Source organism: Cloeon dipterum, chromosome 2, assembly GCF_949628265.1.
Source record: "Cloeon dipterum chromosome 2, ieCloDipt1.1, whole genome shotgun sequence".
Taxonomy (NCBI): domain Eukaryota; kingdom Metazoa; phylum Arthropoda; class Insecta; order Ephemeroptera; family Baetidae; genus Cloeon; species Cloeon dipterum.
The window spans coordinates 6,250,858-6,264,335 of record NC_088787.1 but is presented as its reverse complement, the minus strand read 5'-3'; the positions used below and the strand labels follow the sequence as shown (position 1 = coordinate 6,264,335).

The following is a 13,478-nucleotide window of genomic DNA, read 5'->3' as shown; positions in this document are numbered from 1 at the left end:
AACAAAAAAAATTGTATTTTCTGAAGCTTTTCAATGATTCCAGACACCAAAATGTGCTGCTGCTTTTCGCTTGTTGTTACACACACACACGAAACTCGATCTCTGCCAAACAAAATTATTGCCACTTGCAAAGCAGGTCTCACTCAATTTCGCAGACACCACCAATCGGTCCTCTTTCTGCGGTGATAAATACAAACAAAATAAAAACTAAATCCAAAAAAGCTACTTATTGCAACATTCCTTACGTTTTTAATTGTGATATTTTCATATCGACGTTTCTTTGCCTGTTTGTTCGTCGTCGCGCATCTGTTTCAATTGAGACTATCGTGTTTACATGACTGTCATAGCAAAAATTCAGTGTGTTGATTACAACGATGTAATACAGGTCAATCATAATGTATGAAACTGATAATAATAATAAAGATCGTAGGAAATACGTTGTAAATCGACGCACTTCATTTTTCCATAATACCAATATATAAATTATTGCTGAAAAATTTAATATTTTACATCAAAATCATTGCTAAAATCTGCAAATATAAATATATTCAAAGGTTGACAAAATACAATCTAAAAAAGGAGAAATATTTATTTCAAACGTGAACTCGTGGTATTAATTTAGCTAAATTGAACCGCTGTTTTGGCGAATCCATAAATAGTGCCCGGCTCATTTAAAGAGATTAAATTAATAAACTCTGAATTACTCCAAATTCAACGAGGATTAAGTTTGTTATTCAATTTCCCCTCTTTAATGGAAACTACGAATAAATCGTCCTTGTGACTGATGCAAAGTGGGAGAATAAAGCAACAATTATCTCGGTGATCTTAATACTCTTTGAATTTATTTTTAGCGTGGAAGGTGCAGTGAACAATGCGAGCTGGTCGCTGGTCTTAATGTGTGTCAACTTCTCATTAATTACTTAACGTAATTCTCCCTTGCACTCGCCCTTCTGGCAGTGGTGGACATTCGAGGACACGACTACCCTGACGGCCCATTTGGGTCCGGCTTCAGGGCAGCCGGTTGAGGCTTTGAATTAGCTCGCATCCGGGTCAACCGCGGGCTCAAATACAGGCCATGCTGTCTATCAAATTTAATTTCTTAGTCTGTTAACCCGCAATCAGTAAAATGACTGGGATGAATGTTTTCAGTTCAAATTATCAGGATAAAACCAGAAGGAGAGGAGACAAAACTCTTCTGCTTTTATTATTCCCCTCGCGCGCTCCGAGCTCAATTTCGAACAGAGAGCGGAAATAGTTCAAGCGCTGCTCCATAGATGGTGGATGAATGATGTGTCAACCCTTTTTGCTTTCTTGAGCAACAGAAATCAATACAACATATTGAGGAATGAGATAAACCAAAGGAAATGCAGCGATGTTTTAAAAAAATAAATAAATAAACAGTGACAAAAATTGCAAACCCTAACATGTCTTTTCGCATGACATGTGTTGCTCTGATTATTATCTTTTCGAGCATCCTCTAGCCGCACCCGCGATCAAAAAGTTTTGTTACCACTTACGGCCCACACAACACGTGTTCACTTTTTATACTGAAAGCAAAGAGTAAAAATACAAGTCCGGTGGTGCAACAAAAATAAAAAAGCTTCTGTATGTCCACCTTGTCTGCATTGGTGTATGTGTGATAAACAAAAATGGACACACCTTATTTCGTCCGGATGCATCCTATTTCAACACAAACTTTTCTCATTTCATTGACAAGATGCAAAGATTTTTGAGTGACCTTGACGTGGAGCCCTTCCACATTTACATTGCAGTGCGTACTTTTGTTTTTGTTTGGAGCAAAAGGCCAAAGATATCCGATACTGATTTTCGTTGTTTTGCCATTTTTTTCCTTTGAAGTGTTTATCTTAACTTTTTTTACCTCTGCTCAGCACATCCTGGTGGGCTAATGAGCTCGCCGGGTGTCTGCTTTGACACTCTTTGGCCTGCTATACTGACCTTAGAGGCGCCCGCCGTACCAAGCACCGCATATAATTGATAATTTACAAGAATTGGCATTTCTATTGAAAGCATAAAACGAGCACTGTTTAACTTGAACGTGGTTTTCGCGCCCTCGTTGCACGATTTGTCTGAACCAATCACTGACTGACGCGTACAACTGGAACTGGCAGCCAAATGCACCCTCTCCCCCGATTTATCGAGGAGGCTATATTATTTGGGCGTCCTCTGAGAAAAGGGTTTCCGACCTCTGTAGAGCAGCAACCACTTTCCGCCAAAGGTTTACCACATCTATATAAAACATGATAATCTAATGAAAAACTGAATATTATACTAACTGAAAAAAGTTAGCGAAAGGCTTACCTCTGGTTGAATATTTTGATAAAATTTATATATTACAGCATCTCCAGCTGAAAATATTTTTAAAAAAAATGTAAATAAATTTATGATACTAAAAAGTAAAACTGTTAGATTTATTACTTGTTGGGGGAGTAGAAAATTGACAAACTATTACATCTCCTTAAACATTTTAAAATTTAATAACAAATTATATAAAAAAAAAATCTGTCAATGTACATTTTGGCAGTCATGAAGGGTTTAATTATATTTAGTGCTATTATTGAACTAATGGAGTAAAAATTGATTTGGTAGAATTTTTTTAGGTTTTAATGTCAGCAAAGTTAAATTCCAAGGAAAATCAGAACCAGTTTAAAAAACAAAAATTTATTTCCTCTTTTTCAGAGTTTAACTTGGCTAAAAATAAACAAGGATTGCATTGCTGGTTCATTTAATTTATTTGGTTTGGAAATTTAGCGCAAATATCCATCTCCAAGCAATGTGCAATTTAGAAAAATGAGGAACGAGCAACAGTTAAATTTCAGATTTTGGCGCATTACTTGAAAATTTTAAAGATTTTTCGCCTGATTTCAATACCTCGCGTCGTTTTCATCTATTCAGTAATTGGTGGGCGAATTATGAAGAAAACTGTATTAAATTGTGAATTATTACGCAAAAATTTTCAAAAATGTAAATAGCAAAAACCAAGGAAAAATTTTAATTTTTTCCCGAATTTAAAAAAGTATGTTTTCAAAAATGTTCTGTTAAGCTTTGTAGTAAAAATATTTGGTTTTAAAACATGCAGCATTGTAAGATTTATCGGCACAATTGACACTTAATATTTAATACAGTTTGCAAGAAATCCTGCGTTCTGAGCAATTATTTAAAAGTCCTGTTTTTCAGCTCTTAAATTGTAATATGCTCTATCAAATTGGAAAAATAGGAATTTCAAAGCTAAAAAAATTAGCAGACTAAAGCAAATAAGACAATAATTCTAAAAACACTTCTTTCCTTCAGCGGACAGCAGATGCAATTCTAATAAATTTTCATTTCCGTTGATGACATAACTTTTTGAATGCTGCATTTTGTAAAATGGTATTTTAGAGAATTTGGTACTAATGTTTAACAATTTTACTGACATTTTTTACAAATTACTGCACCTTCCTTCCACGCTAAAAATAAATTCAAAGAGTCAGATCACCGAGATAATTGTTGCTTTGTTCTCCCACTTTGCATCAGTCACAAGGACGATTTATTCGTAGTTTCCATTAAAGAGGGGAAATTGAATAACAAACTTAATCCTCGTTGAATTTGGAGTAATTCAGAGTTTATTTAATCTCATTTAATGAGCCGGACACTATTTATGGATTCGCCGAAACAGCGGTTCAGTTTAACTAAATGCCACGAGTTCTTGTTTGAAATAAATATTTCCCCTTTTTTAGATTGTAATTTATCTAGCTTTGAATATTTGCAAAAATCTAAACAAATTTCTTTTAAAACCTTACATATCACTCTCTTGAAGACATATTTTCGTAATTTTAAGGAAAAATTGGTTCAAAATTAAAAATATTTATGAAATAAACCTAAAATTCAAAACTGCTGCGAAGCGTGCACATCCAGCCCGTTGGCTCGCATTGTTCAGCGGCATTCTCAGGAGTGTCAAAGCAATGGGAGGTTTTTGAGCGATTGGGATCTCTAATACTGGCTAATCCAATGTCAGAGATGGCAAAAAGTGGTTAGTTTAGTGACTCGAAATGCTCAAATTGCTCAACGGGCTGGTTTGCACCTTTCCAGCATGCGTGATTTGGCTTCACGGGACGAATGTCTAGCGTTTCAAAAAAAGTCCTCGGTGCGGAGGCAAGTGGCCCTTGAGTGGGCTGGGTCCCTGTGCGGTCTGGTGCGCCCATTCAATCCGTTCGCGGTTTTATTGGGGTTTCAGCATTCATGCTAGTGCAGTGCGCGCCCTTCCCAGTCTAGGACAGGGATAAAAAGAGCAAAAAAAGAGAGAAATCTGTAATTTTTCAGCAATTTTGCTGGCTTGGGAGTAAATTATGCAACCTGCCTGGCTAAAGTGCCCAGCGGAAAGCCTATCACGAGCAGTTTTTTGCTGGAAAAACCAACCATCTCACAGAATCTCGCGAGCAGCTTTTCGTCATTCATTATTATTTCATCTCGTTGCGGCAGCAGCACACACACACTCACGTACACACAGAGAAAATCGGAGCGAGAGCGTTAAGTAAGAGGCTAATTAATAATGGCGGCAGCGGGAGCGTTAGGGGGCGTGGCGAGCGCTCCCCACCACTCGGGCGGGCGATTGGCGGGCGGGGCGGCCAATGGCGGGCGGCGTACCTTGGCGGGCCAACGAATGACGGTGTCGGTAGCAGATCATAGGCAGATCCGTGTCCGTAATGCAAGAGATACCTTGTGTAATTTATACCAGTATCAAAGCTAGGATCATAGCATATCCATGTCGAGCGACGCGCTCTCAGATTATCTCTGCCTGATTTGTGCCGAATAACTCGCAGCCGAAACCGCCGAAAAAGAACCGCCGCCGCCGGAGCAGCCGACGCAATATGTGCCGCCGTCGTCGCCGAGTGTTGCCGCAGTGATCGATCCTCTCGCCAAACGTGAGTACTTCCGGCCGCAAAAAGCACCCTTCAAGGTGCCGCGCTGAGGCCGAGCGATCGCCGCCGACCCGCCCGGCGCCGCAGCCGCACACCCCGCTAATTGACTGCGTTAAGTTTCCCCGAACGCATCGACACCCAACGGCCGTTGCCAGTCGGATCAATCGCGTGCGATCCTCAAATCGGAAAAAAGGGTTTTTAAAAATCGGGCTGTGCGGAGGAAGAATTTTCAAAGTGCAATAAATTCGAATTGAAGGGTGCGGCAGTTTTCTGGAAATTTCACAATTCTGATAATTATTTAAAATATTAAAATTAAGAGAGAGATAAGCTAATAAGGGTTTCAAGCTTAATAATTGGCCAGCGCTTGAAAATATTGTTTCTTCCCAGAAGGAAATTTTATTTCACAATTCGAGAGGATTTTAAATCAAGCGAAAATATCGTTTACAAATTTAAACAGTGATTTTTCAAGATATTTGACCAAATCTAAAATTAAACACGCGCGGTTACTCAGTCTGGATTTGATAATTGTACACGGAAGAGCAGGATTTTCTGAATTAAAGCTAAATTTGAAATTTTCCTGCCTCATCCCACAAACCATGAGGGAAGCACGCAAAAATTTACAATTTTCCCAGTTCGGCACAAAACTGAATTGCATTTCAAGGTGTTGAGTGAACTTTTCCGTCTCTTGCTAGAAGCGACTTTGGTGCTGAACTGCTGGGAAAAGTGAAAATTTTTACGTGATCAATCCCGCGTTAAATACAGTGTTCCGAAAAAAACAAATTTGGCCAAGCTGATTTTTTAACCGGCTAAATTGACAAAAATTAGCTCAAATTAGAGGTAACCGTCCACTGAAATATGTAAAGCAAGAAGAAATTAAACAGTTGCACGCGAAATATCATCATTTTAATTTTAAAACTCTCCATTATTAATTAGAGCTCGCGTTTCATGCCTTAAAATTCAACTGATTTAAAAAAAAGCCAATTAAAGCCCGACAAAAATTTCTTGGTTTCCTCCGGTTATTAAAACCAGCAAACACTTGTTAAAAATCAAAAAGTCATTTGTCATTTATGAAATGCTTTAAAATCTTTTCCAAGCATAAAATTTGAGTTTTTCTTGCAAAGACAAAAAATGCTTCAGGATTAAGATTTTTTAAAGGGAGAATTTAACATCAATTGACTCGGTGTGGTGTTATAAATATTTCATCACAGAACGAGCAGACAATTAATTCAGAATTCTCTTCGACTTAAAACCAATAGTGGTGCGAGTTCAGATTCAAAAGTAAAATAAAATACAAACTGAAGGGTGCGCCGGGCTAAAAACTGCCGGCTGCAAATTTCTTATAAGAGAAAACAATTTAAACGACAAGCTCATAAATTGCTTAAATTTTATCTCCAGCTTCAATAGCTGGAAATATTAATTCTCTTCTTACAAGACATTCTGTAGATTTTTATTTTGTGACACAAAATGAGTAACAAAACCTCGCATGCTTCTGCCTTTATGCATCTACGACGAACTAAATTTTTAAATATACACGCTATGAAGTATACAATTCTTCACTAAAATTTAAAAATGTTTAGCTGTTTATTCTTTTTTTGTGCCGTTTGAGTTGTGCAAAACGACTAGGCTATTTTATTAATAACATTTTCAAAACAATAAGCGAACTGCTTGGGAATGTATTTAAAAATTTGTATTGATAACTGCAACATGAATTAAATTAAATTTTGAACATCAGCTTTCTTGATTTTAAAATAAATACTTTTGAAACTAGATTCTAAAAATGAAAATAAAATATTACGGTAGAAGATCCAAGCATTTTCTTTTGTACTCACATTATTTGGAATAATTTGGAATGCATTTATTTCAAAAACCAATCTGATCAAGAAGATCTCGGTATATAGCACAATTTATATTATATTTCTGGCTTCATTTTCCCCGAATGAATTTTCTGCTCGTTATATATTTAATGAAATGAAAAACACAAGTTCTCATCTCTGGTTAAAAATCAACGTTTGATTTTTCGGTGACGAGGGTGCAGCAGCGGCGCGGCTCATCCAGGGAAGAAGTGTATCGAAAAAGCCCTCCAAGAGCAGCGAGAAGTGCAGCCCTCGAGATAGGCGCCAAAACTGCTGTCATCCCGCGCTCGTTAGCACACACACGCACGGAACACACGTATATAGTTTGTGTGCTGTGATGTGATTGAGAGTGAGAGAGAGAAGAGAGAGAGAGAGCGTGGAAATCAATTTGCGACAGCAAATGCACTCAATTAGCGCCGCACAATGGGCAGAGGACCAGCACAGGGCGCGCGTGTTTCTGTTTGTAAACTCGTGCGTCGGGGGTGCAATGTTGTCCGCAGCCCCGCACCACCGCCACCACCACCGCGGTAACGAATTTACGGCCAATATGCGTCGTTGTTTTGATTAGGAAAATACAATTTGACGAATGAAACAAACCTACGGCACTTTGCTGCCTGTCTGTCTGTTTGTCTGTCGCGTTTTGTCAATTTAATAAGCAGGAAATATTCATTTGCGGATGTTCATGTCACTCTAATGAATTGGTTAATTTTCGGGTTGAACGAAAGTGCATTAAATTTAAAAAAAAAATGTTAATAACAAGAATTAAAAAAATTCATGATTATTTTTAAAACACGATTTTAATATTGAAAATTGATAATTTTTAAAAACAAAATCTTCCAGGTTTGATATCATTACAAGAGCAGTTTGGTTTGATATAAAACATATCCTCCGCTTGAGACCTTAAGTCTATTATTACTCAATCAAAAAAAAGAGCAGAGAAAAAATTGAGCCATACGATCAGCATTCACATAAGCTTTTTGTGTCTCCTACTCACAATTTTTAGACCTGATATCACATTTCACCCCTACACGCCCTTCAAATCGGATTATTTTTGTTCCTTTCCCTTATGTCGGGAACCGCATTGACCAAAAATATTGACACTCACGTCACTCTCATCAGTATTTCAATCTGTAAATTAAATTGAAATTTATTTATCATGCGATCTATAGATTTATTTTATAATTTTACAAAAAGGTCAAGGCGTATTGGAGTTTTTAAAATATTTCTCATCGTTGTGATTGTAAAATAATGTAGAGGGATATTTTTTCTAAAACATTATTTGATGCAATTTAAACGCCAGATTGAATAATTCGATAATTACCTGCGGGAATCAAGTATATATTAAATTCGGTTTGCTAAAAGGACAATTTCATTTAAAATTTAATTTTTTTAACATTTACCGAGCAAATTACATTCATTTCTATATTTGATTGTCATTTTAGAAACGCGAACACTTCGCAATTTCTTCCTTAATAGCTTTTAACATTTTAAAGAGGATTAATACTGCAAAATCCTAGAAAATCCTGGTAGCCAATGCATGGGACTGATCTATTAGATTCAATTAAAGCCAAAATTGACCTGAGTAGCAGCATTAAATATTTTTAGTAAAGTGGCTGCAAAGTTTTCATGCTTTTCAAACGGCGAGGACTGTCTCCTTACTTTAAATCCTATTTTATTTCACAACAAAAGAGTTTCCCTAACAGATTTCACACGCTGTTGGACAGATTTCGACGAGAGGAATCGAAATCTGCCAAGAAAATGTGGTCAAGCGCTCCAAATTTCGGAGAAAACTTTAAAAATTAGGCAAAAGGCCCTTTTTTGACTATTGCAAATTTTTAATCAATAAACTGTTTATATTGCTTCAAACAATTTAAATAATTTTCAATTTTTGTCGTGTATCAATCCACATTTCTTTTATAAAAATCATAAAATTAATTATTTCAGTGTAACCGTGACCTCAAATTTGAATTTTCCATCAAAATTACCGATACACAATTTAGAAATTAAATTTATTCAAATGATTAAATCCAAAATTGGGTCATTTCTGCTGTTTCAGAGGTAACAAACGAAGAAATGGCGTCGTCGGTGCCGTCGACGCCGACGTCGTCGCCCGTGTCGACGCCGGAGCTGCCGCAGCCGCGGCCGCTGTTGCCCATCTTCGCGCTGCCGACGCTCAACTTCACGTGCAGCCAGGTGTCGGCGGTGTGCCAGACGCTGGAGGAGTCGGGCGACGTCGAGCGGCTGGCGCGCTTCCTCTGGTCGCTGCCGGTCGCCAATCCAAACTTCGCCGAGCTGTCGCGCACCGAGGCCGTGCTGCGCGCCAGGGCCATCGTCGCCTTCCACAGCAACAACTTCAAGGAGCTCTACCACATCCTCGAGCACTACAAGTTCGGCAAGGACAGCCACGCCAAGCTGCAGGCCCTCTGGCTCGAGGCGCACTACATCGAGGCCGAAAAGCTGCGCGGAAGGCCGCTCGGCCCCGTCGACAAGTACAGAGTGAGTCTCCGAAATAACATTATTTATTTGTTTTAATATTAATTTGATATTTCTGCATTGCTTATAAACCAATTTCTTGCGAAAGAAATGCAAAAAATTAATTTTTTCCATGTGAAAATCTAAAATTTGCGGTCGGAGGGGTAAAAATTTCCTCTACTTTGCAGATTTTTCTTTTAAATTGCCTCAATTTCTGACTAATTTGCAAGCCGATAATTATTAGAAAATTATTGAAAACTGAGGAGCAAACATTGCTTTCAAGAAATTGGTAAATATTGAAAAAATTATGTCAACATCATCGACGTAATGTTTGTTAAAAGGCAAGTTATTTTGCAACCTTGCGCTGCCATATTTTTAACAAAATGACAAAAAAATTAGTCTAATAAATTAAATTATGAAATTAATAGCACAATTTGGAGCAAAATTTAAAAATATTCTCTATAGAGTGAAAAATAATATTAATATATTATTAATATCGGATTTTTGTTTAGTAAATATTTCAACATGGCAATATCTCTCTCTCCTTGTGGTTAATTTATAAAAAGAGAAGGTTCCTCACGTTGATTTCTTCAGGGTTTTGGCGTTTTTCACCACATTCCAAGTTGTGAAATTTTTTAAACATCTGAAAATCCCCTCAAAAGCAGTCTCAAGTCACAAATAAGCCTGCATTCAAATTTCAGATTGGATATTTCAGAGAAATTTAAATAAAAAACGTTTTTTTTATTTTGTCATTGCCAAATCTCAATTTATCAGAAATGCTAAAACTTAACATCATTAGATTTAGTACCTTTACCTCCCCTAATGAGCTGAATGAGTTTTTCTCACCCTCCACCCCCAAATGACCATATTTTATTTCATCAATAATTAGATAAAGAAATCAAATATTAAAACTCTATATATAGAATTTTTAATGCTATTAAATTTTAAAAGCAGCTGACGGAATTTTTTGCTTTTAATTTCAACTAAAAGCGGGTTGATATTAGGGCTTGAGAAGCGCATCAAAGGAAATCTTTTCACTTCTAATGCACATAATATCAAATCATTTTTTACTAATCTACCGTTGATGTTCCAATTTACGGAAATATATTTCTTGCCTGTTTATCTGGACATCGTCTGAATTAAGTTTTAAAAATACCTGCAACTTTATGCTCATTCAGAAAATTCGTAGGATATAGGATATATATTGCGTCTTCTGGACTTCGATCTTTATTCACTTTCAATCTTTCGACGCTTGAATAAATTGAGATTAGATTTATTTTTATGGTTAAAAATACAAACTTGTTATTAGAAAATCTTATTATTTGTCTAATAGATTTAGCTCTCATTGACAATGAGACGTTGATCAGAACAATAATTTTGTACTTACGAATTTTAAAATCTATATAATGACTTCGCATCCGCAGCTATTTTAAATCCTTTTGCAAAACTCTGTTTTGCTTTTTTTATTTTTGTCTAAACAAAAATTTTTTAAAGCCTTAATTAAAATGTAAAAATGCCTTTATTCAGAATTTTCCATTTTAAAATAATGTTAAGGGTTGCTTTAATTTGACTAAAACTTGTAATGATCTAGCTCTTTATAACAAAAAAGAACTCAAAGATCAATTATTATCTACAATTTTTCTGGTCCACTTTTTTGTAATTCCATCGCATACATTTTTTCTTGTGTGATTATAGGCTCTCCACGTTTTGCATTTTTAAAGGGGAGAAAATTTACAAATATTCACAACGTTATTTAGTGAATAGAGATAGGCGCACATAAAAATGACCATTGACTGCTACACTTGACAGGTCCGCAAGAAATTCCCGCTGCCGCGCAGCATCTGGGACGGCGAGGCCAAGACCCACTGCTTCAAGGTAAACAATGTAATGAACTTTCTTGATCTAAAATCTCTATAAAAATCAAGCACCCCATACGCTTTTTATTAATTTTCCCCTATTTTCTCTTAACAAAAAAAATCTAATATCAATACGTCCGGCGGCAGAATGTTTGAGAAATTAAGTCCAATCGTTTTTTATTTTCGTCTACTGGGGTTGCAGGAGCGGACGCGTTCCCTGCTGCGCGAGTGGTACCTGCAGGACCCGTACCCCAACCCGACCAAGAAGCGCGAACTCGCCCTCGCCACGGGTCTCACCGCCACGCAGGTCGGCAACTGGTTCAAGAACAGGCGGCAACGCGACCGCGCCGCAGCCGCCAAAAATCGGTGAGTACAAACCGAAAATCTCAAGCTATATATATTTCTTCCGACGCCGCAACGCTATATACACAGTACAATATATTTTAAATTGGATTATATACAATCTGTCCCTAAATTTCACGATTTTTTTAAGTGATGAATTTTTTTCATGATATTTTTCAAACAATTGGTGGAATAATAAACACTGCAAGAAAATGTATATTATTTTTATTTAAAATTTTACCGAGATAAATTTTTTTACAGATGCCTGTGTATAAAAAAAATTAATTTAAAATTCAAATCGAGAATACGCTAATAGAAATTAAATATTCGGCTGCTCTGAATGAAACCGAATTTGCTCAAATTGGGCGTGAAATTCGAAATCGCACGTGCGGAGGAGAAAGAAATGGAAATGAGCTGCTCCGTCTGCGTGTCGTAAATATTCATGAAATATTCACGCAGCCTTTTCATCCCCCGCGTGCAGCTTCGCTCTTATATGTATATTGTTGCAGCCGGGCGAGCACATAATCATTTTGAGCCGCTCGTCATGAATGTGCAGTGCTCTGTAAACATCGCGCAAATTGGATTCGCTGCTCTCCGCGGCGTCCGTCTCTCGTCGCTTTCAAACTGCACCACTTCTTTTTTATCCTTCTGTCTGTTTTTTACCTCATTATTCCTTTTTTCCATTGTAAATCTAAATTAGTACTATTTTTTATTTAATCGATTTTAATTTGTAACAATAAATTTTATTCATTTTAATTTTTAATTAGATTTATTTTTATTGGGGTAATTTGATAGCAATTTATTTTTATATTTTTAAATAAGACGCACTAATCTGAAATGAAGTTGAATTTCTAGAACTCTAGACTACATCTTAATCTGCGTGCTGATTTTGCCAATCATTTCTAAAAAAAATCCTTATCTAACAATTAATAAAATAGGAAACTCGAAAATCGAAAACGGACGTAACACGATGATTTTCCTTCATCCCTTATTTTTCTGCTGGAAAAGCTGCACAAAAGACGCGGCTGCTGCTGTGGCTGGGGGCTGCGTGCAGGCGACGAGGGATTAACCTTCTTGTCAGCGACTATTGAGTGTTCGTCGTCGTTGTTAATATTTGCTCGGCGACCCACTCGTCGTCGACTATAATTTGACACTCTTTGCCGGCGCTAGCCTCGAGGTTAAATACGCAGAAAAAGCAGGGGGCTGCTGCCCGCGGCCTCCAGGGTTATTTATGTGACTTACGCACGGGAGCTCTTAAATTCTCCTCGTCATTGCAATAAGGAACACAATGGAGATCTGCTATCGAGCAGGGACAGTGAAAAGATGTGGGGAGTAGGACATTTTAAAAGTGTGAAAATGGGATTGACGGGAAATCAGATTTTTTTGTTGACATATTATTTCAAAATATGGGGTTGTAAGGGTAGATTTTTGCTCTGGATTTCCTAGTAGACGGTTTTTAAGCCAATTTGGACGGATATCGGAAGATGTTCTCAAGATATCTCTTTATATAAGATATGTGTAAAATATCTTAAAAGATTATAGGATTTTATAAATGTTCTCATGATATTTTTCCTCGGATTCCAAGGATTTTAATTCACATAAAATATCACAAATAAATTTACACGCTTCTATCTCGTAGGACATCAGACATTTTCCAGATGTCTCTGCCAAGTTTGAAAGGTACCCGGAGGCTCGTATTTCATATTTTAGAGGAATTGATTAAAATATATCTTAAAAAACATCTCTCCAGATATCCTTAGATCCTGATCTTGAGCAAGAGCGTGACTATAAATACGTGTATTTAATATCAATATATCCTCAAGATATCTCTCTTAAGTTTCCAAGGTCTAAAAGAGCAAAAATACATTTGTCAATTGGCTTTAAGGTTGAATGAAGATATTTCTTAAGGCCATAAAACCCTAAATTCCTTCAGGATTTAAAAATTAAACCTGCGCGGTCCCGATTTGTAATAAAATTGGATCGCACTGCGCAGGTCCAAGATGGCGTCTGAATGTGGGAAACAAAAAGCTCTCTTTGGA

The 13,478-nt window shown here is 36.9% G+C and overlaps 1 protein-coding gene across 5 annotated transcripts in view; it reads left to right on the top strand.

The window, feature by feature from the left end:
- Positions 1 to 4,669: 4,669 nt before the first annotated feature.
- The window catches only part of LOC135935889 (homeobox protein SIX6-like), a 44,036-nt gene continuing 35,227 nt past the window's right edge, over positions 4,670 to 13,478 (top strand). Inside the window, exons 1-4 of one of the 5 annotated variants that reach the window (XM_065478510.1) lie at positions 4,670 to 4,919; positions 8,826 to 9,265; positions 11,051 to 11,125; positions 11,300 to 11,463. In XM_065478510.1, the coding sequence (XP_065334582.1) occupies positions 8,843 to 9,265; positions 11,051 to 11,125; positions 11,300 to 11,463 (662 nt within the window). In that variant the 5' untranslated portion in view covers positions 4,670 to 4,919; positions 8,826 to 8,842. Of the gene's footprint in view, positions 4,920 to 7,024; positions 7,297 to 8,825; positions 9,266 to 11,050; positions 11,126 to 11,299; positions 11,464 to 13,478 lie in introns of those variants that run through there. The other 4 variants (XM_065478507.1, XM_065478509.1, XM_065478505.1 and 1 more) reach the window with 4 other exon arrangements.